We start from the raw sequence: 23,212 nt of genomic DNA on the forward strand, positions 1-23,212 counted from the left end.
AAAACTAACTAGGCTGACTTGCTGGAATTTCCTCCTACCAAATACAAGGCCTTTCTAGTAGTTACGTGTCAGGGAACTGCCATCGGAAGGACAGGAGGTGCAAAGGCTCACTGAGGTTGAGAGAGACATAGCAGCTGAAGAGGGAACCAGTAGGGGGAGAGGAGGAACTCCAAGGGAAAGTGAGTCGGAGGGATGGCTCAGAGACGCTTCCAGCGAAAACAGTGGGGAGGTCTCAGGACCTCCTATAGGGACACCCACTCCTCGCCGGAAACTGTCACGCCGAGAGTCCAGAAGATGTGTTTCCGTTAAGGAGCTTTTATGTTGGAAACGATTCCGAAAGCAACCACTTTCGGATTCTGCTAGCGACTGACGCAGCCATGCCGGAGGGGCTCCGTCACAGGCAGAGGTTTGAAAACCTGATCAAACTCTGAGGGACTTGCATTTTACGCACAAGCAGCTCATCATCCCATCACATTACGATTTTTGAAGGTCAGAATATGGGGCCACAATTCATCCACTGTGTGAAGCTTTATTACGTAGCGTTTTAAATTTTTCCATCTTGGCTATGTTGAGAGCAGACACAAATCAGAGAAGTTGTAGTCCAAACTTTATTAGGACAAAACAAAGCATAGTTTTGAAACTTCTTTAAAAGAGAACATGCATCTTCCCACCCTCCTTCTTGAAATATGGAGAAATCAGGGGCCATAACGGAAGCAAATGTTAATTAAGCACAGGATTTTGTTTCTCATCCACCCTTCTATCATAAATACATCATTGCGCTTGTTCTCTCTGCCCAATATAAGGTGATGGGATGCAACATTAATTCAGTAAACACATTTTTTTGAAAGGGCGGCAGAACACATTACTATTTGGAAACTAGATCCTCCTGAAAGAGGATGACAAAAATTCCCTTATCTGAGTTTTGTGATAAACAAACTGATCCCCTTTATTCCTGGGTGTCGTCTGAGCAGTTTACAAGGTTAGTGGTGTTTGCTATCTTGAACATCTAGTCTAAACTGTAAGGTGTTGGTGTGGGATGGAACTGAGTATTTTTCTAGTTTCTTTAAGAATAAGTGTCAGCCATGCTTGATACTCCATCAGTAGATAATATTCCCACTCTTAAGAGGTCACATGAGGGCAAAGTTGAAGTGAACTTGCAAGACAGTGAAGGCTTTGCCTGAGTGAATCATGTTTATGGGTCTTGTGAGGCTCCTCAGGGGCCTTTGGCGTCCCAAGTGTATGAAACTGGTCCTGGTCACTCATGGAGCATGAAGACTAGACACAACCACTCCAGGAAACCTAGGAGAAGCTATAAGGAAACATATCATTCTAATTAACTCATGAGAAGTTAATTTCCTGTAGCTCTGATTTGACTTTCATCAGTGCTAAAGGCTCTAGAAATTGCTTGGGCCCGATTCCTGACCGCTGCACCTGTAAGGTGGGTGCCTCATGATTCCCTTGCCCTCCTTCTCCAGCTGCCAAAACTATGTGGCGTTTCTAGTTCTCACCTGCTTCTGCCAGTGCTTCCTGCTCAGCTAATTGAGTACAGAAATGGTTTAGAGCTCTCTAGAAATGATGTTGAAATTCTGGCGGCCATGTATCCTACTTCACTGAGAATAGTCATCTGTATGAAGGTCTGCCAGAGGACAACCTTCTGTTTGAAGGCCTGTCTGGTCCAAGCAGTGGAGGTTGGTTCATTAGGGCAAATGGGGCTAGCCTTCTTACTTATATCCAGTCCAGGGGGTGGCCCTTCCTGTCAGCTTCTTTCGTCTTAGGCTCAGTGTTGCCCTTGTAGAACTCAGCAGGGAGGAGCATCTAGAATTAGTTGACTCTGCCTGTCATTGGCTCTGGCTCCACCTACTGAGGGGCTCCCTGCCTTCACCCTACCATTTCCAATGTTGACCCACCACCACCACTGGATCCAAGTCCAGTTTAAGGCTAAAAAAACCAAAAGAAGGGAGAGCAGGTGCCCTGAAGGTGGCTGTGATAGTTAACATTTCAACAGAAAACCAAGCAGGCACACAGACTTCCCCACTAAGGTGAGATGTAGCTCTAGTCCACACTTCTGTTTGTCCTGCCACTTTCCCCCAGGGAAACCTGCTGTTTACCGCTGAATTAGAGCAAACATCAATTGGGTTTTCTGCAGATTGATGTTTGCTCCAATTCAGTGGTGAAGAGCGGGTTTTCTCGGGGCAAACGGAAAATTGCTTGGACCAGTGTTTAGATAGCATGAGAAAACCTCTTGGACCTGTGCTTCCTAGGCATGGGACAAGCAGAAGTGTGGATGAACCCAAACTGTACTACTACCAATTAAAGGAATCCGTTCTAAATTTGCATCTCTCTATAAATTAACATACACAAATTTTATGTGAATTCACATCCTCTTGGCTCCTGTTTCTTGGTGAAACATTTCCTCTCCTTTGTGCATACAAGAGGCCATTCTAGTTGGAATGGTCCTCTTAACCCTTGCATTCTCTACTTTTGATCCTGAGTGTATTCTTGCCTGATCATTTTTAAAAAAACAAACAAACACACACATCACCGCTAAATTTAAAAGTAAGAATGGATTAAAAAGAGTACAAAATTTTAAAAACTACAAAATATGAATGTGCTTCCCCACACTGGGTTGCTTCTCATTGAAGTATTATTTTCCATGGGAAATATTGTTTCCATTGAGTAAATATTTCTGTTGAAACAACTCTAATAAGTCTATTCAGTTACTGTCATACAGAGCTAGTCTTTATCTAGGAGGCTATTCAAATTCTAAAGTAGTTATATACAGACATATCAAAAATTCAAGTAGAATTCATTGCACATTTACTTGGCATAAGTAGGGCAAGCTGGAATAGTATGTGGGGTCCAGTGGAAAGATGAGAAGGAAAGACCACTTTATTTTTCACTTTTCCAGGAAAAGGGAAGCTGCCCCATGGTGTGCTTGCAAAATGTCTGAAAATGATGCTAGAAGGGAAGTGGAGAAGTGGAAGAGCAGAAGCCCATAGTCATCAGGTCAGTGCTGCATATAAGAAACCAGCCTCATCTGGGAAGTAAAGGTTTAGCTCAGCAAGTCAGTGTCTCTGCTTTATTTGAGAGGAGAGAAATAGTGGATGTCACAATCAATGGCACCTCCCTATTAAATAGCAGAGTGTTAGGGTCTGCTAGTTTAGGAATTTGTCCAAAATAGCAACTGAAGCCACTGCAAATTGAAACCATCATAAATCCAATCAAGAAATCCAGGGATTTATAGTGATATAGAGATTTATGAAAGGGCTTGGGACTTCCACTAAAGATGTCACCTTCTCGGTAGTGCCACCTGCCCTGTGGAATGCCCTTCCATCAGATGTCGAGGAAATAAACAACTATCTGACTTCTAGAAGCCATCTGAAGGCAGCCCTGTTTAGGGAAGTTTTTAATGTTTGAAGTTTTATTCCATTTTTAGTGTGCTGTTGGGAGCCGCCCAGAGTGGCTGGGGAAACCCAGCCAGATGGGCAGGGTATAAATAATAAAATGATTATTTTTATTATTATCACTCCTGCATTCTTTGGAAAAATCAGAATGAATATACTGGTTTAAGCGTAGAGTGAGATCCACTCAAAGTATACATCAGCTTCAGTCCTTTCGCTAGTAACCAAAGCTTATTTTAGTATTTGTTTTGAAATAGTTCACTCTCCTTTCTGACTGTTAGTTAACAAACTCAAATAATGAAATAAGCTTTGACATAAGCTTTTTGCAATATGCCAGGCCATTCACTTAATGAGTTGAACTGGCTGATTGGACGATTGGACCCCAGACTGCCAGGGTTTCAAAATCTACACTGCAAGTTTTTGTCACATCAGAGAGTCTTCCCTTCAGAACACAATTCACACGGACAGGTCATCAGAGCGAGCTTTACTGCTGGCGCGGCTGGTTTTGCTGAGCCTACGTTTGTCATGGAAGTAGCCATTGGGAACCAGGGTGGGTGTGGAGCTATTGGCGGCCTCCGAAGCCTGAGAATAGTTAACTTGGATAAATGGCGCTTCCCTGTCTGCGTCGTCTTGGTTGTGAACCCTCTCCGTTGCAAAATTGGCAGTGTTCTGCTGAGAGGCCATTTTGTTGCTGAAGGGACTGATAAATTTTCCACCAGGGTTGGCCAAACACTGATTAAAATCTGGAGGAGGGGTACAGCTTTGGATCATCTTTGCTTGGGGGTCTGTTTCCAGTTTGCTGGCGACTGGGCTGGGGCTGCGTTTGTAAGAAGGGGAGAACTTCTGCTTGGCTTTCTTCCATCCCAAGTGATATAGTTCAGCCAGGCTTAAGAACAGGGAGAGTGCTGCTACGGCCAGCATGAAAATGATAAAGATGTTCTTCTCAGTTGGCCGAGAGACGTAGCAGTTGACTGGATGGGGGCAAGGCTTCCGTTGACAGATATAGAGCGTCTCAAGGAAGATTCCATACAGCATGTACTGCCCAATGATGAATGCTACCTCCATGGTGGTACGGATTAAAATGCTGCAGACGTAGGTGTTCAACAAAGTGCCTTGAAGAATGATCCTCCCACTTGGCTCATCCCAGCAGGACAGCTCCGCCTTCTCGGGCGCTTGGTACTCCTGCTGGTGGAAAGAATCTCCCTTGCTCTGAATTGCTGTCGCCGCTTCTTTGGCCTCCTTTAGCTTCCTCTTCTCCTCCATGCGCACTGTGTGCATTGCATGTCCCATGTACAGCAGGGAAGGGGTGGAGACAAAGATGATCTGAAGGACCCAGTACCTGATGTGGGAGATGGGGAAAGCTTTGTCGTAGCAGACGTTCTCGCAACCCGGTTGCCGGGTGTCACACATGAAGTCGGACTGTTCATCTCCCCACGAAGACTCTGCGGCTGTGCCCAGGACAAGCATCCGGAAGATAAAGAGCACGGTCAGCCAGACTTTCCCCACCACTGTGGAATGCTTGTGGACTTCCTCCAGGAATTCTCCTAGGAAGCTCCAGTCACCCATTTTGGCTCAGCAGAGAGACTGGTCTCTGAGGGAGAGAGAGAGGAGAGAGAGTGTGTGTGTGTCTTGCTGAAATAATCTTATTTATGCATAAAAGTACTTCTGTACTTCCATATCATCTCATATCAGGGCAGTGTACAATGTTATAACATATAACACCATTTTTAAAAATGCAAATGCAAATGCAATGGAAGAGAAATAATTGCCAATAAATAGTACTTCCTTTGTAGATAGAGTGGCATTTGAAAGGCTCCAAAACTGCTACAAAAGCAACTGTGGAAGCAGATAAAGGCAACTTTTTTTTTTTGTAGATAAAGCATTATACCACTTCATTATAGTACAGTGGTACCTCGGGTTACATACGCTTCAGGTTATGGACTCCGCTAATGCAGAAATAGTACCTCAGGTTAAGAACTTCACTTCAGGATGAGAACAGAAATCATGCTCTGGCGGTGTGGCAGCAGCAGGAGGCCCCATTAGCTAAAGTGGTGCTTCAGGTTAAGAATGGACCTCCGGAACGAATTAAGTACTTAACCCAAGGTACCACTGTACTATACTGAAGTAGGATGACTAAGTCAAAGTACTTCTGGAAAGTTGAAAAATGTGTCACTTGGTCTCAGCATCACCAATTCATATTTTGCCCCACTGTGTTGTTTTAGTTGTTTAATCTAGCAAAGAAATTGATTAACAATATCATAATCCTAAACACGTCTACTTAGAAACAAGTCACATTGAATCCAGGAGGGAGTACTCCCCCCCAAAAGTAGGCAGTGGATTGCAGCCTAAAGCTTGCAGTTCTGCTTCTTTTATACATCAAAGCACCTCTGTAAGCATATCACAAGTACTCTCAGCCACCTTGCATGGGACCACTCGTGCCTAAGTCTTTGGTCATACACCCATGCCTGTCTACCATGAACTCACTGTGTGATGACCTCATTTAACCTAGTAGCCAAACTCTCCAGTGTTTCCATTCACCACGCCTCTACTTGCGTATCTATTTCCCTTCCTCAAAACAGTCCCATTGTAAGTTGGGCAGCAGAACACAACTTTGAGTGAGCGAATGCTGTTCATTTGAGAGCGGGTGTCTACACATCTGGATGTTGCGGTCGACATCCCTATGGCACTGTTTCTTTGAGATCACCCAGCTATAAAAACCTTTTGTTACTTTCTTTCAGAGGAGGGAAGTTTTCCCTTCCTTGTTTTCATGGCCATAACTTCCTTTTGCTTGTGGTATCACATGCACTGAATGAGAGGGAAGACAGAGACACCGTACTCCATTACTCTTTGCTCCAGACAAAGCAGCGTCCTTGACAAGCAAAGAATAGCGAAGCAGTTTAAAGAACTCCCTTTTACGAGGTGGGCAGACCATTCCACCCATGTAAGCTTCTGCTTCAGAGAACTCTCTTTGTATGAACTTCTGTTATTTGCTGCGGGGAGGCCAAGAATCCTTCACTTAAAACACACACACACACACACACAGAAAGCTTGGAGGCCTAGCTAAAATTGGATCTGCAGGGATATAAATAGCAGACCTCAACAGCTAGCACTATGTTTTCCCACAAGAAAGGTGACCAAAGACTGTTAGCCCTGCAGAAGAGGGTTAGTGATTAAATGTATTTTTTTAAATGCATGGCCGTTTCCCTACCATATGGTACATGGAAGTCTGTTGGCTGGTGCAAATTTGAATGAAAATCTGTATGGCCAATATAAGTTTGGGAAACTTGACTTTTGGACCCTTTCCACATAGACCCTTTCCACATAGATCTCTACTAGGAAATGAAATCCCCTTGCAATGGGGAAAAGGGCCTATATGAGTCTGCCTTCAGGGCCTTCTCTGTAAAATGCTTCTTGTGATGGGTGCTGAACTTGTGATGGGTGAAATTAAGATATTACAATATTCACTGCACAAAAGGAATGCTTGAAGCTAAGCCCATCTAGTATGGATATTCTTTAACAAGGAGGTCTGTTCAAAAGGAAAACATTGATGCCGTTTGCTTTTGGTGCCTTTTAGATGTTATAGCAGTGGCTTTGGAATAGTTTTTCCGTAGCTTCATCCCATGGTGTGGTTGTAACATTTAACGGTATGGCACGGTGCAATCAGGGCCAATTGTGTTGGTTCCTGATTCTGGTTCAGCTACGATCATATATGAAGGACTTGCACAAATGGCCCCACCTATGCAGTTCTGAGCTTTTAAACATTATGACAACCATTCTCATCCTTTGGTCCACATATGTTGTTGGACTACAACTCCCATCATCCCTAGCTAGCAGGACCAGCGGGCAGGGATGATGGGACTTGTAGTCCAACAACATATGGGGACTCAAGGCTGAAAAAGGCTGCATTATCGCCACACTGTGGGATGAACCTCATGGAAGAATAATTTCATATTTGAAGTTGACCACTGAAAGGGCTCTTACTGTGTTGGCACCCATGCTAGAAATTTATCCCAAGGCAACTTTGCCTAGTGCCTTTAAACTTTGAAGTATCAAGAAAAGGTTTCTCCAGTGTGAAATTGTTTTTGTAAGTGCCTTGAGAGCTTCTGCCCCAAAGTGGGACATAAATCTCTCAAATAGACACATACATTTTAATTAAAATAAAAAGTGAATCTCAGGGATGACTTACAGCAAGGCAATCTAAAATCAATGCAGCATTCAACATTATGTTGCTGCTTTTAAAAACTGTACCAAATAAACGAGATACTTAACAATAATCAATCTAGAACTCACACTACAAAGGGAGAGGGGGAAAAAGAGGCTAGTTGTCTCTGAGATGCTCTGAAATTTCAGAGAGTCTTCTGACTCATCATTAAAGTGCTGTAAGAGTCTCTGTTGTTTTGCTACACGTTGCTCTCTGAAACCACAGAGATTATTGTAAAACAATTGAATTGGAAAGTATACTCCAAAAGCTTCCCTCCATGTTTATGAATGCTGTGAATATACTGAGTTGAAGGACTGCAAGGAAATGATAATGCTAAGTGGCGTTATCATACCTTGGGTGTGAGTGTGCTGAATGCTGCTGCACAGATGGGTGTTTTACTTCGTATCTTTATCAGCGAGTTCAAAGCTGATTGAACTGGCATGTAACAAAGCATGTAAATCTTATGTCTGGTACTAAATTGGGAGGTGTTGGATACGCCAGCGAGGACAGCCAAATAATACGGATGAACCCAGGAAGATTAAGAAATACTGTATTGTCATAGTCTGAGTGCGGTGGAAAGAGAAGACTACAGCTTCATTTTTGAGGCTGTATTGTGGTGCAGTCAGTAAAAGGGAGATTGCTTTTATTTGTTTATTTAAGGAGACGCAGGGAACAACATGGATAAATGCCTCGTAGCAAAAACTTAGCATGATACTGGTCTAAAGAAGGACATCATACAGCTTTCTCAGCATTATATGGAACATCTGAATTTTGCACAGATGCATCACAAGCTGTATTTCTTGAATTCCATGGTGCTTGGCTCCACTGTTTACTCTACCCCCTTCCAGTCTCTTTTCATGTACGTGTGTGTATGTGTGTATGAGAGAGAATATCTAACTGCGGGTAACACTCCATGCATCACAGTGGGCTTTAGTTCACAAAAGCTTCTGCCATAACTTCTGTGTGACTTTTTAAGGCACCATGTGTTCGCTGGCTTGCTGAATCAATGGTTTTTAGTTTATCTTTTTTACTAGAACCTCAAGATTCATCAATTGGAGCTTGTGGTTTGGGTGCAAAACAGTGGCTCAAGAGGCCAGGTAAATTACCTATGAGTGCAATGGCCTGTATATACGTAAGTACAAATCTAGTTCACTACAGATCAGGGATTCTAACTACCTAATTTAGGGTGGGGTAGGTAAGGTATTGTAACTTGTGACTGGGAGACAGGAAATCCTTACATTGCAAATTATCCAGCAATCTACCAATAGATCCTGGCCTTCCTTTCTCCCACACCTGTTCTAGTAGACAAATGGACAGATGTTTCTTACTGACATGCGACAATATGTCCACATTCTAACCTACATACAAATTAGCTAGAAAGGGGAAACATAACATAATCCAGAGGGGGCTGGGTTTTTAATTTTTATGGGAGCAAATTAATCAAACACATTTTTGAGCAGTTTTGTTTTTTCAGTAGATATTCACTCAATATTTAAATATCGGGGCTTTTTATTTTTTAAAATCTCCTTTTAAAAGGAGGGGAAATCAATTTACTACTTTTTCTTTCTCTTTTTGGATCTCTGATGAGATCTTTTGATCTATTCTTGATCCCCACTGCTCCCGTAACTGCTCATCCGTTCTATTTCTTTCAAGTGCCGTGATGACACAAAGGAGACAAGGACAGTGGAAGAGGGTATGTGAAATCAGCCTACAGGCCAAAGAGAAAGGAGCTGGAAGAGGAATGATTGCCTATGCTGGTATGCTTCAGATTCCTTCCAACCGAGTACTGACATTCCCAAGGGCAAAGTACAGGGATAAAATAAAATGTATGTGATAAAAATAATGCATAACTTGCTTGCAACAGTGAGAATACTTTGCATAGTTCCCAAGAGACTGTGGATTCAGAATCTCACCATTCTGAACTCTGAACCCTTAGGAATTGTCTCACCATTGGAAAATCCAGAGAGAAGACACAGGGGCAGCTGAGACTGTTCAGTTTGGTGTCTGATTGGTTTTATATATAGTGCATCACCCAGAATTTGCTAATATAGGGACTGCTACAAAGAGGAGCCATGTAATATTATTTGTGCTAGAACCATAAGCAAGGAAAGAAACAACTATCTGATTTTTCAAAGACATCTGAAAGCAGCCCTCTATAGGGAAGTTTAAAACGTTTGATGTCTTAGTGTGTTTTAATTTGTTGGAAGCTGCCTCGAGTGACTGGGGGAACCCTGCCAGATGGGCTGCATCACCACCACCACCATATCTGGACAGGCAAACATACTCCTCTGCTGCTGCAGCCTCTGGTGCAACGTAAAATGTTGAGGACCAAGCATGAAATAGCCTGATCAAGCATGTGCAGTTGAGAGCCAGTGTGGTGTAGTGGTTAGAGTGCTGGACTAGGACCTGGGAGACCAGGGTTCGAATCCCCACTCAGCCATGAAACTCACTGGGTGACCTTGGGCCAGCCGCTCAATCTCAGCCTAACCTACCTCACAGGGTTGTTGTGAGGAGAAAATGAGGAGGAGAAGTATGCAGGCCACCTTGAGCTCCACGGAGGGAAGGTGGAGTATAAATGTAATAATAAACAAACATGCAAACAAACACCTCCCATGTGCTGGTTAGGGTTTTGTACAAAGGCTGAGGGGAAAGAGTTCAAATACTCAATGCCATACAGCAGTTGTGACCCTACCACTACCTAATGTACCTCACAGAACAATTCTAGTACTTGTGGTCTGTTAACTGGAATGAAATTGGACACATTCCAAGTGAAAGCACAAGTTTGTGATGATAGTATTTGGGGATCAGTCCTGATGGAATGGTACTTTTTATTTTCCCTTACTGAACAGCTGAGGGTAAAGAGGGCCTCGATTTTTCCAGAGACCTAACATACATGGACTGACATGCAAATATCTACACATAGATACATTAAATAGGAGTGGGATAATACATCACACACACTCACAAACCAGATATCTAGTTTCACATGGGGCATGCACTACATAATCATCATATGTAGTGATGATTGGCAGAGATATTGGCAGTGATGATTGGCAGAGATATTGAGGAATTCCAAACAAAAAATAAATTAAAAAGTGGGAAATCAAAAGAGCTGTTTCAGCTGAATTCAGATCATGGGCAAGTTGGCTGGTTTTGCACAGCTTGCCTCTAGTAATAACCACTTCAAAAGAATAACAATGCAATTGTACTTGGTGGTCTAACACAGCTTGGTCCAAGAGCATTTGGTTTCTCTGGTCTATTCATCTTCCCATAACACCCTGACTGTGATGAGGCCAGCTCCAGCATTCTTATAACTTAAGTAAAGAAGAAACTTCTGTTAGCAAGACCACTCATCTGTCTCTAACCATAGGTAGCCCTTGATCTCTAATTCTATGTACAGGTTCTTCTAAGTCCCATTAAATAAAGTAGGACATAGTCTCAAGTCAAAATGCCTCAGAACAGTCTGTTGGTTTCTAGAGGTTATGGCAATTAGAAGAAAGCTCTTGTCCTGTCTTCTACTTCCAAATCATGTGACTTTTTTTTTTTGGTTCCCCTCCCTAAAATTAGTGTATTGTCAGACTTCATCACCCCCACTAAAATATACTTTTTATATAATATTTTTATTAGTTTTCAATTACAGTCCAATAATAGCCTCATTATTTTTTAAAAAAACCCAATTTATAATGCAATTGTTAATATCAAATCGTTCAAATACTGAATTATATAATTTAGCTAAAGAGCCACCCCCCCCCCGCAAGCTAGATTTGATGGTTTGATGATTTTCATTACTCCTGCTTTCCAAAATCTTATTAATTTCAATTCCATCTGTAATCATTTTATTCACTTCATAAATAATAAAGGATGGGGACGAGTCAGCTCTAAGTCTTCATAATAAATCTTTTGCAAAATAGAGCTTCCCTTCCTTTTTCCTTTTTCAACACACACAATTCCGTTTGATGCTATAGTCCATATTTATAATCCAATTTATTCCATACTTGCTTGTATAAATATAATTTGAACTAACATTCAGAGGACGGTTGCCGAATCATAAATTTAGAGAAGAAAACTTTAAATAAAGAAACCGTAGGTTCCCCTCCCCCACCGTCTTTTGCACCATATGAAGTCTTATCTCAAGTTCACACCTTAAAGTCCTTGCAGTTGGTTTGTTCCACAGTTTGTGATCTCATCTCTTCTAGCATGCACCTGTACTTTAGTCCAATTAAGCTCTAATTAACAGGCAAACCTCTGTTTCTTAATGGTGGCGCTGGAGGGTTTTTGCCAGGCAAAGTGCTTTTATACTCAGCGCCTCCCTGCCCCCCACATTCCATGCCAGAGCGAGAGCCAGGTACGGTACCAAGACAAACTGCAAGTGAAGCCCATTCCCCCCTTTCCTTGGGGGGAATTTGCAAGGATAATTACCCTCAATCATCCTTGTTTTTCCTTCGTCAACAATCTCCTGCTGTCTTGGAGGCTGCCTCTGTTAAGTCAGAACAGACCTGGAAGCCACCCCTAAAATATTCTTATTTAGATCAGGCTGTTTAGCAGCACACTTACCTGGGAGTAAGCTCCAATTAATGCAAGGGAACTGCTTCTGAGTAGAGTATGTATAAGATAGTGCTGTCAGTTTTACTATGCATGTAATGAAGAGCAAATATTCTACAAAATGCGCACATACAAAAAAGAAACAATGTAAAGCTTCCAACTAAATCTAGCAAGAAGAATCCAGCCATATGACAGCAAAGTTCATCTCTAGTGGTTATAGGTTTCTGCAGTTATCAGATAGCCTTCTCAGCAACAAGAATCCGTTTAAATTAAATAACGTCAAACTCTCTCTAGACATTAAAGCTTTCTTTGGTTATCAGATATCAGTGTTATATGAAAAAGCTGAACAGGAAAGCATAAACGGCTTACTGTTTAGGAGGGAATAAAAACTAACAAGGACAGCATTCATAAGGACGTGAACTTTCTCACATTAGATGGACACTATTAAACAAGGAAAAATACTCCAAAAGTATATAAATAACCCAGCACATGTCGTCCTTTTTCTGTAAACAGAGAGAAGGTGGCTGCCTCACATCAGATTTCTGATGGTTCTTACTATTGCTTGTTTTAAATTTAAAGAAAACCAGTTCCAAATTATTACTCCCTGAGCTTCCCGCAGTTTGTCACATTGACCATTTTACTCACCTGAATGGCCTCTTGCCTTTAAACGACTCGTTGTTCGGTTACTTCGTGTAGAGTCTTACCACGGACTTTTGAACCATCTTCCCACCGCTTTTTCTTTCCTCCTTTCCTTCACCTGTGGTTTCTCACACCCCCTTTGTATCTCCTTCCTCTATGTATACCCGCTTCCCTCCTCACCCTTTGTCTTTCTCACCCCTCCCCTAGTCACTGTTCTAGAAAAAGGAGTCATTTTATAGGTTTCCTCCACCCCTTGTCCGCTTTCCTCCGAGGTCTTCCCCTTGTCTCTGCAGGCCTGTGATGCTGACTGTTGCTCTTCTCACTTGTCAGGAGAGACAAGCGCTGCACACCAAGCGCTCTTCAAATAACAGGTCACTATCAAGCTTTCCTTGAAAGTCAGGAACAGTGATGCCCCTTCTGCAACTAGAGCTCTCTGAAGGCAGTTCTACCCGTTCAAGAAGGGAAAGGGTTAGGGTTGAGGGGCGGAGGCAAGCTGTCCCTTGTTGATTCTGGAAAGTGCAACCAATCAATGCATAATTCCTAATGTTCTGAGATTCCCTTATTCTGACAAGAATACTTTCCAGCAAGCCTGGTTGGCGGGGGGGGGGGGAAGCAGAGGAAATACGCGTGCACATAAATCAACATTTGTGCATGGGTCAAAAGTTAAAAATAGAAGGAGCGGGTTCTGGACCGTGTTTGCAACACGAACAGCCTATTGAGAAGAACGTAGAGAGTGACCCAGCATCAATATCAAATCTTCAGAGGAGAGCAAGAGCTTTGCTACAGGTGATAGTGCCAACTGAGGAATGTTACCTGTAGTAAACAGGTTTTACTTCGGCTTGGTGTGTGCTAGGAAGAGTGAACCACACTTCATAGGTCTCCCCTCAGTGTGTGGCATGCCCTCCATTTTGGATGAAATATTGTCCTTTGTTGACTTTGAGACTCCCATCCTGTCCTCTTTTTCAGTTCTGTCTGTCAAATTTTCAAATGGTGAGATATTCCCCACAGGGTGGGAAATGTGAGGAGTATGTCTGAAGTTATTCTCAAATGTGTGGCTTCTAATAAAACATACAGTGGTACCTCGGGTTAAGTACTTAATTTGTTCCAGAGGTCCGTTCTTAACCTGAAACTGTTCTTAACCTGAAGCACTCCTGCTGCTGCTGTGCTGCCGGAGCACGATTTCTGTTCTCATCCTGAAGCAAAGTTCTTAACCTGAAGCACTATTTCTGGGTTAGTGGAGTCTGTAACCTGAAGCGTATGTAACCCGAGGTACCACTGTACATTGTTCTGCTATTATGAGAGTTATGTTCTCTGCCTAAAATGAGAAGGCAGCCAGAGGAGATCGTCACAGCAGCCATGAAATCCTGAGCCACCCCAGAGCCAGTCGCCTCAGTGTGGATGTTGAAGTCCCCTAGAACCAGCAGTCTGGGAGTCCTCAACATTGCCTCCGAGACCGCAGTGAAGTGGGTGGTAAACCAGCAGAATCCCTAATCTGTCCCGATTGCACAACACCAGAAACACACACTCTAGATCCCTCCCCCACCTGACTGGATAGAGAGCCTGGAGAGACAGAGAGAATTTCTATAGACCACAGCAACTTCCCCTCTCTGACCCTCAAGTCTGGCCTGATGCTGTACCATGTACACAGGTGGGCACAGCTGAGTGGGACCAACTCTTCATCCACCCAGGTCTCGGTGATACAAGCAAGATTGGCCTCCTCATCCACAGTCATGGATAAAGGAGGCATTTATATGGCAGCTTCCAACAGTGAGATATGCATAAAATGGCTCACAACATAATAAATTGGTGTATTATTTAATGCAAAACACTGAAAGGGAGAGGTTGGGGGAAGAAAGCAATATTGTTGCTGTGTGAAACGGCCAGTTGTAGCTACATTAGCCATGCATCTCAACTGGCACTCCTCAACTGCGAACCTGCACACCGCATTCTCTTGGAATTGCAACACTGAATTTTTTTAATTCTTCACTTCAACTATGTCTGACATTATGAAATTACACTCAGGTTCTTACACACCTCTACACAAATCAATCAATGTGGTGCTTAAAAGGTGTGTGTGTGTGTGTGTGTGTGTGTAAGTGTGTGTAAAGGGTGTCTGTGTCGTAGAATGGTGAAAAGGTATCTTTAGGCAATATGCAGAAAAAGACTGGAATATTTTTTTTCTTGCTGTGGTTTGTTTGTGTGAGTTGGAATAGGGAATATGGTGTGGTACTTTACCCTTTCCCTACCTGCCAATTTCCTGCTCCAGATCTCTCCCCAAGCATCTTTTACTATCAAAACTCCAAGTCTGTGTTTATGCTTGGAGACCCCATTGCAGAGGCTAATGGGGAAAAGTTTGGAGTGGGGAAAACAGTGGGTGATAAAAGAGTTAAGCACCTTCTCCACTTTTTGATCAGCTTCAATTTGGCCGGAGAAAGCTAACTTTCTTGTGAAGCTCTCTCCTACTCCATATCTATTGTTAACAATGTGCAGTTTGTCCCTTTGCGGCAAGGAAAGAAATGGATTGTCTCAAGGAGGATGTCTTTTACAAATGCAAATAATACTTAAATATGCATTTGGTTTTTAGGCTCAGGGAAGAACCTGTGGAGTCATGACACATGTTTATTCAAAAGCCCATGTATAATGCAAGAGTATGAGCTCTTTTTGACTTGCAGATAAAGGCAGAGCAGCAAAGCAAAGCATGAACATTCATTGCATTATTCTACACATTTAGTTTGATAGACTGGCCCAGACCATTCAGTCATTGCTATAGGGAGAGAGAAAGCCCCTGTAATGGATTTTATGATGATGTAATGACAGCAAGGAGGAGACACATTAGGTGCAGATTGCCTAAACCGTGGTGCTGTCATGTAATATGTACAAACATTCCAACTGTCTTGGGGAAAGTTCACAGTAATAGCTTGCAGCTTCAGTTTGGCTGGAGAAAGCTCTCGTCCATCCTAGGGCTGGACAGGAGGGCGTAGGCGGGGAGACTGCAGTTTAGAAAGCTGAAAGTGGAGAGTTTTCAGGAGGCAGATGGGCTAAGGAGTAAGCCTAGGGTCCAGATGGGGCTGAGCTGAAGAAGGGAAGGAACTGAACCGAAAAAACAAGAACCTCAGAAGAGAGTAGGGGGGAGAAGATGAAGTCTGCAAAAAAGTCAGGGAACTGAGGAAGCAACTGTAGAAAAACATTCCAAGGCCTAAATATAGAAAGAGCTATGGGGAGGGCAGGGGGAGATGGAGGGAAGGGAGAGATGAATCTGCTGGCCAGGCTCTATAATGTAAAGAACACATATATATATTGGAGAATGGCAGTGGTAGAACATCTTACATGCAGAAAGCGTCAGGTTCAATCCCTGGCATTGCCAGGGAAGGCTGAGAGAGTTCTGTACTTGAAACCCTGAAGAGCTACTGCCAATTAGTGTATTATTTATATATTTCATTAAAAAATTATACACTGCTTGATTGTAAAAACAACAACAACAACCTCAAAGCAGTTTAGCGTAGATTGGCCAATAAACTTTATACTGTTTCTTACTATTTGTTCAAAAGGGAGGTCTCTGGAACCTCTGAAGACAGGATTATTATACAAAGAGAGCTGCCAAGATTGTTGCAAAGACAAAATAGGAACTTCCCTTTCATGCTGCCCTGAGCAGATTGCAGGAATAGTAGCAGACATTTGTGACAGACTGATAATACCGCACAACAATAAATGCATTGCACTTTCCATTAGTGCTCAAAACTCTTCCTTCTGTGCGTTACTTTAGCATTTCCTACAACAGCTCTGTAAGGCAGGCAAGTATTATTATGCCCATATTAGAGATGGAAAGATAAGGAAGTTGAGAATGAGGACCGAACTACAGGTGTGCCAGTCTTGCTATTCATGCAGTTGCCCCATTCACAAATAAAACAGGGCTGTCTTCCTTTTCACAGTAAATAAATCATGCAGGAGAGGGATGTCTGTTACTCCATATTTCTACCTTTCTGAAGAGTAAGCTATGAATGGAAGAAAGTGGCTGGCGCAGTGAACTAAGGGAAGGGAACGTGTGAAGAAAGGGTATTCACTACCCATCTCCTTTGGAGAAGAGCTATAGCTCAGTGGTGGGTCACATGTTTTGCATGTGTAAGGTTCAAGGTTGAGTCCCTGGCATCTCCAGGAAAGGCTGAAACCATGGAAAGCCATCGCTAATTGGTCTATAGACAGTATTGAGCTAGAAGGGAAGCGGGTGGTGCTGTGGTCTAAACCACTGAGCCTCTTGGGCTTGCTGATCGGAAGGTCGGTGGTTCAATCCCTGCGACAGGATGAGCTTCCGTTGCTCTGTCCCAGCTTCTGCCAACCTAGCAGTTCGAAAGCACACCAGTGCAAGTAGATCAGGGGTCAGCAAACTTTTTCAGCAGGGGGCCGGTCCACTGTCCCTCAGACCTTGTGGGGGGCCGGACTATCTATCTATCTATCTATCTATCTATCTATCTAGGGGGGGGGGAAATGAACAAATTCCCACAAATAACCCAGAGGTGCATTTTAAATAAAAGGACACATTCTACTCAGGTAAGCCACCCCCCCATGACTCTCCCCTCCCTTCTCCACAGCACCGGATGAGCCCCGGTGGCTGCTTACCTGTGTCTTGAGAGTGGAAGGGGCTGGCAGCAGGGGGACGATGAGCAGCGCATGAAAGGGCTCCAGAGAGGGGCTGGCAGCAACAAAGCCCAAATTGAGCCTGCTTACAATGGCAGCCGCTCGAGCGCTAACGCTGCTGTTGCTGGCACCAACAAAGCCTAGTCCCCTTCCTCTTGGCTCTAGGTAGGGCGGGGAGAAGCCAGGAGGAGGGAGGAAGGAGGCGCTGCTGAACGCATGTGCTGGCACAGCCTGAACAATCAGCTCCACGCCAATCCACACGGTGATCCATGTGGCCTTAGTCTGCCTGCCCATGGAGTAGATAAATAGGTACCGCTGCAGCAGGAAGGTACACGGTGTTTCTGTGCACTCTGGATTCCCTTATGGTGTTCCGTTGCGCCAGAAGTGGTTTAGTCATACTGGCCACATGACCTAGAAAGCTGTCTGCAGACAAATGCTGGCTCCCTCGTCCTGAAAGTGAGATAAGCGCCACAACCCCATAGTCCCCTTTGACTGGACTTAACCATCCAGGGGGTCCTTTCCCTTTCCCTTTCCCCTAACTGAGCTAGATGGGCCAAATGATCAGTCTTAGTGTAAGGCAACTTTTTATATTCTACTGTTAAAGGAAGATCTCCCCCGGCCCTCTTCATGCTATTTGTGTGAACAGTGCAGACACATAGAAATAAAGCTGTGTCTGCCAGATTGTCCTATCTAACTTGCTTCTGAGTTGGCAGTTTAAGCTACTCCCTTTGTCTCATCCAAGTTGGTGGCCAAGAAGTACCGGTATTTGATTATATTTGTCTTGATCTTCTAACATTCAGCTTCATTGGATAATGATGAGCTCTAGCCTTGAGATGGAGGAAAAAAATTCTCTATCTGCTCTCCCCAAGCTGAGCTTTTTCCATGTCTTTTATTTGCCTTGTCTCTAAGCTAAAAAGCCCCCAATGCCGTAACCTGTCCCCATAGGAGAGTTGCTTCATTCCCTTGACCATTCAGGTTTCCATTTTCTGTTCCTTTTCCCACTCTACAATATCTATTTTCCAATATATGGGATTTGCCTTTTTCACAGTTCGTGCACACAGAGTTGACATTGCCATTGAGCTTTCCTCTATGACTTCAAGGTCTCGTTCCTAGTCAGGCACCTCCAGTTCAGAACCCATGAGCACCTACCTAAAATTAAGATTTATTTCCAGCTAGATTTATTTCCCTGTGAACAAAAATGGAAAGATGAAGAAGTTCCCACCACAGAAGAATGGAATAAGCAAAGTGATGGGCTATGCTGAATCGGAAAAGTTGACAGCTAAAATAAGAGAACTGCTTTATGGAAGAATGGAAACCTTTTCCAGACTCTTTAAAGAAATATTACAATAGGGTGAATTTGTGAGCAGGATTTGAACTATGAGCAACAGAAAGAACGAGAGATTATTGTACAGTGGTACCTTGGGTTACAGACTCATCAGGTTACATATGCTTCAGGTTACAGACTCCACTAACCCAGAAGTAGTACCTTGGGTTAAGAACTTTGCTTCAGGATGAGAACAGAAATCGCGTGGTGGCGGCGTGGCAGCAGCGGGAGGCCCCATTTGCTCCAGGTTAAGAACAGTTTCAGGTTAAGAATGGACCTCCAGAATGAATTAAGTATGTAACCAGAGGTACCACTGTATTATGGTTATGATATAAAAGAGGGAGGATAAGGAGCAGCATAATAAGGGTAGAAGTTTAAAAAAATGGGGTGGGAAGTTGATAAAACAAAAGAAAAAATATTACTGTATTGGCCTGAATATAAGCTGCACCCGCAAATAAGCTGCACCTTTAAAATTCGGTGGCTTGGGGGAGGCTTGTGAGTGGTGGGCAGGCAGCACACCGTTGCCCCATGCTCCTGGGTTGCTCTCGGGGCGGGGGGGGGGAGCCACGCTGCTTTACTGGTTGAATAAGGTCCCAAATATAAGCCACACTTAAACTTTTCATGATTGGAATTTGGGGAGAAAGTGCGGGTTATATATGGGCCATTACGGTATGTGATGGAATTTTATGTGAAAATTGTGTAAATCAGAGAAAGAGAGAGAGAAAGATTTATATATTTTTTGCCCCGACATGCATCACTTTGTGATCATTTTACTACTCATTCACTCAGTTTGGAGAGGCCCATTAACATGTGGGTATAAGACAGCTGTTTGTCTCTACTGAAAATGAATTTTATTCATTGCTGAGGACTGCAGTAGCTATGAGGCTATCCACATTTGGAAAACACAAATGATCTCTGGCCTTCTATACCCCTCAGACTGGGTAGTTCACGATCAGCCTGAAGTTCTCCAAGCGATTTCCTACTGGACAGCTCAGCTGACCTGAACAGCTGAGAGAACTGAGAAGTGGGGAGTCTTGCTAAAATGAACAAATTAAGGTGAGAATATTGTGCACAAAGGGCTTGCCCTTCCATGTGCTTGCATGCATAATTCTTTCCTGTTTCTTCACCCATTCAGCCGAAGTTAGAAGCCAGGAAGAAATACAGATTTTTATTTTTTTCAAAGAAAACAAACCCACTCGCAAATGTATTTTAGCACAAAATGAATAGTTTAAGGATAAGCTCTGTAAGACAGATGTAAACACAAAGACTATGAGGCTGAAAGCATTAAAATTAAATTATTCAACTGTACAGAGATTTTTCTTTTTTTAAATGTGAATTTTGATTGTCTTTCCTTCATAGCTCTCAGCTCTGACTTAAAAAATGTCAAAATCAGGGAAATACTCAAAATTTAAATTTTACCTCAAATGGTGACATGTGAAATTCAGAAATGAAATCTGAGATCATTCAATTTTCAGGAGTATGGTCGATTTCATTAACGAATATGATGAAAATAAAGTTTCTATATTCTGTTCCATGTGACCTATGCTATCAACTATTGATTGCTACAGCCTGTCCAGTGTCATATTTAACACTGATTTCATGTCGGCTGCTGCATTTCAGATGCTGTCAAGTGATGACAGCTTCTGCACATCAGCCATCAAAAAATGCTAACTACTACTGCATGTCAACTGTCACAGATTGTCCACTTATGTGCATTGAACCTTATGCAGCATTTTAATTTAATTTTATGCATGCTTATACTCCAGTAACTGTTTGAGGCATTTGATTCTAAATAGAGATAATAGAAGCATTCTTTTGCATAGATCACTTCTGGAGATTAAATCCTATAACTGTAGATTCGTCGTCATTATCTTCGTATTATTCTCCACTTATATACCTTAACAGCCTTCCTCTCCCACAGCCACAAGAAATCAAGGCAATCAGTCCACTCAGAGGTACAACTGGCAAAAGGGGAAATAAGACCATCCTATTTGCATAATGGGTAAGAAACAAAAATTCTAGTTTGCAAAGTGGTAAACCAAAGGAAATTATCTTTCCTAAAGTAAGGACTTCCCCGATGTGAACTTTGTATTAGCTATTGCAAAAAAAATCAGTACTTGTAGCTATTTTGCACATTCTTTATGCTTTTTTCCCTTGTTATCCGCCAACATTCATTCAATTAAAGCTGCAATTCTGTGCACAGTTGAATGTAAACTTCACTAAATGCATTGTGACTTACTACCAAGTCAGAGAGGAATTCCTTTCTCCCCACCATCCCAGAGCAGAAAGTGTGATTTGGGATGATGTGTGATTTGCACAGCACATCATCTTGGATCAATAAAATCTGCTCAAACCTCATTAAACAAAATAATTTCAGTGTAAGACCCCAAAAAGAACCCACAAAATATACTCCCCCCCCACTCATTTTATCAGATTTTCGATAGACAGAGGTAGGGGCACAAAAATAGACGGATGAAGAGGTTTCTACTAATAATTTAGCTTTGGGGTTGATCTTTGGACTTGCAGGAACATACCTTCTCTGCTTGTATATCCAGGAGGGATCCTTGTCTGATGGAGGACTCTTCAGATTGGATAAACAAATCTCAGAAGAGTGTCAGAGCAGCACGTCTTCTTATCAGGCAGCTGCCAGGAGGGTCCCAAAAAACCTGAAGGAAGCAGGCTGTAGGGTCTCCTAGCTTCTGAGTGCCGTGTGACATGCCCCAGCAGCTGTCGGGCTCCTATAGAGTCATCGTGGTGGATTGGGTTATAAATGTGGTCCCAAGAAGGCTTTATTGTAAGCAGTGACTTGGCTCTAGCCGAGCACTTCCTCTGCCTCCCAGCCTCTCTATTTTTAATGAAGGAATCTGGGGCTATCGCAAAGGAAGTCAAATTGTTTTAGGAAAACAATAGCAAAGTAACTAAACGTTTATTGGTTTCCTCCCTTGGGGTCTGCGATGGAGTTGTCAATTGGACTGAAAAGATGGACGTACTGTTTGTTTAAAAGACTTAATTCACTGGACTAAATCAATCTAGCTTATGTCATTTTTTATTTTTTTTAAAGAGCGAGATCGTAGACTGATATGGAAGTGAAGCAGCAGCTTAAAAGTGCAAGTAAGATTTGATCGTTAAGCTATGCTTTTTAGAGTTTATGGTTATGAAAGGATTGGCTTGTATCCAACAAAGTTGTTCCATTAGCACAAGGACTTCTGCCTGTGGAATTGGACTTCTTCTCCCTCTCCAGCTCCAGGGGGTTGGGGGAACCACCCCCAAAAAGGCTGGGGGTATGTTGGAGAGCAAAGCGAGAGGAGAAGAAGACAAGAAGGAGTCCTGTTGTGCAGGCAGAAGTCCTTGTGCCAATGGGATGACTTCATTGGAACCAACCTGTTGCCTCTAGACCTAAGTGTCCAACTCTCCCTAATACTTACTGTCCCTGCAATGTTTCCCCACTTGAGTCATTCTATGTTAAGTCTAGGCTTGGAACCCAAATACCTGATGCCACCAGCTTTGCCAGCCTTCCCACATCTTAAGACAAACTTGGACAACCTGATGACCTCCAGATGTTTTGGACTATGATTCTTATCACCCCTAGCCAGTCCAACTGTGCTGGCTAGCTGGGGCTGGCAGGAGTTGTAGTCAAGAACATCTGGAGGGCACCAGTTTGGCCAAGGCCATTTTAAGATCTTTAGAAGAGGCTCTAAGGAGTACCTTCAGAGCAGGGGTGGGAAAACTTTAGGCATCTTGGATTTAGGGTGATTTTTACTCAAACCTCAAGATGTACCAACCATAGCCAGATACACTTTCCTAGAGTTAAGGAACAGGATGTGTTGAAAATGTGCTCAGCCCAGGAATTTGTTTTCACTATCAGAAGAGAGCCCACAGTCCTGCCACCTTTTGCTAAACAATTGGGAGCCAGAATGCTTGCTGATCTACTGCACATCACTTGGAGATCTACTAGTTGATCCCAATCTACCTTCTGCCCATCCATTTGTTTGCTATATGATTGTTCTGGGATACCCTAGACAAGAGCAGATTTTATTGCTAGATATGTCTTGCGCAACTTGCAATGGTGTGTTGCATAAAGGTACCCAGAGAAAATATTAACGGGTTTAGATGTGGAACACAGGAATAAGATGTATATGTTTTTATTGTGCCTAAACCCTCTTTATGGAAATGCCTCATTTGTAGATGATCCCCCATTACATTTTTTTAAATAAAAAAATTACTGAACAAAAACTTTAACAAGTGAACTTCTGAAACGTCTATTTGTGATTGGGAATAGTTTTGCATTGGCAAATTGACAGATTTGTGTAAAAGGGAACCTCCTGTTTGCAAACAAGCGTTCTGTCTATTGTGACAGCGAGTAGACTGCGCCGAAGTGCTGTGCCCTCAATAAATTGTTACCAGTCAGAGTATATCATGGGAGTCCTGGAAACGGCTGTTTCCACAAAGCTGCCAGCTGAGAAGCCACCGGCA

The 23,212-nt window shown here is 42.9% G+C and overlaps 1 protein-coding gene across 2 annotated transcripts; it reads right to left on the reverse strand.

Annotated features, from left to right (window-relative positions):
- Positions 1-594: 594 nt before the first annotated feature.
- Positions 595-21,515, reverse strand: GJA5 (gap junction protein alpha 5). Of its 2 annotated transcripts, none has more exons than XM_028726889.2 (2): positions 21,274-21,515; positions 595-4,992 (listed from the first exon to the last, which is right to left on the reverse strand). In XM_028726889.2, exon 2 carries the CDS (start codon positions 4,965-4,967, stop codon positions 3,858-3,860), a length of 1,110 nt encoding a protein of 369 aa, XP_028582722.2. In that variant the 5' UTR covers positions 4,968-4,992; positions 21,274-21,515; the 3' UTR covers positions 595-3,857. The 2 variants fall into 2 exon arrangements, with proteins under 2 accessions (XP_028582722.2, XP_028582723.2); XM_028726890.2 differs by lacking the exon at positions 21,274-21,515 and adding an exon at positions 12,790-13,258.
- Positions 21,516-23,212: the final 1,697 nt, after the last annotated feature.

The sequence above is a fragment of the Podarcis muralis genome, chromosome 4, assembly GCF_964188315.1.
Source record: "Podarcis muralis chromosome 4, rPodMur119.hap1.1, whole genome shotgun sequence".
Taxonomy (NCBI): Eukaryota; Metazoa; Chordata; class Lepidosauria; order Squamata; family Lacertidae; genus Podarcis; species Podarcis muralis.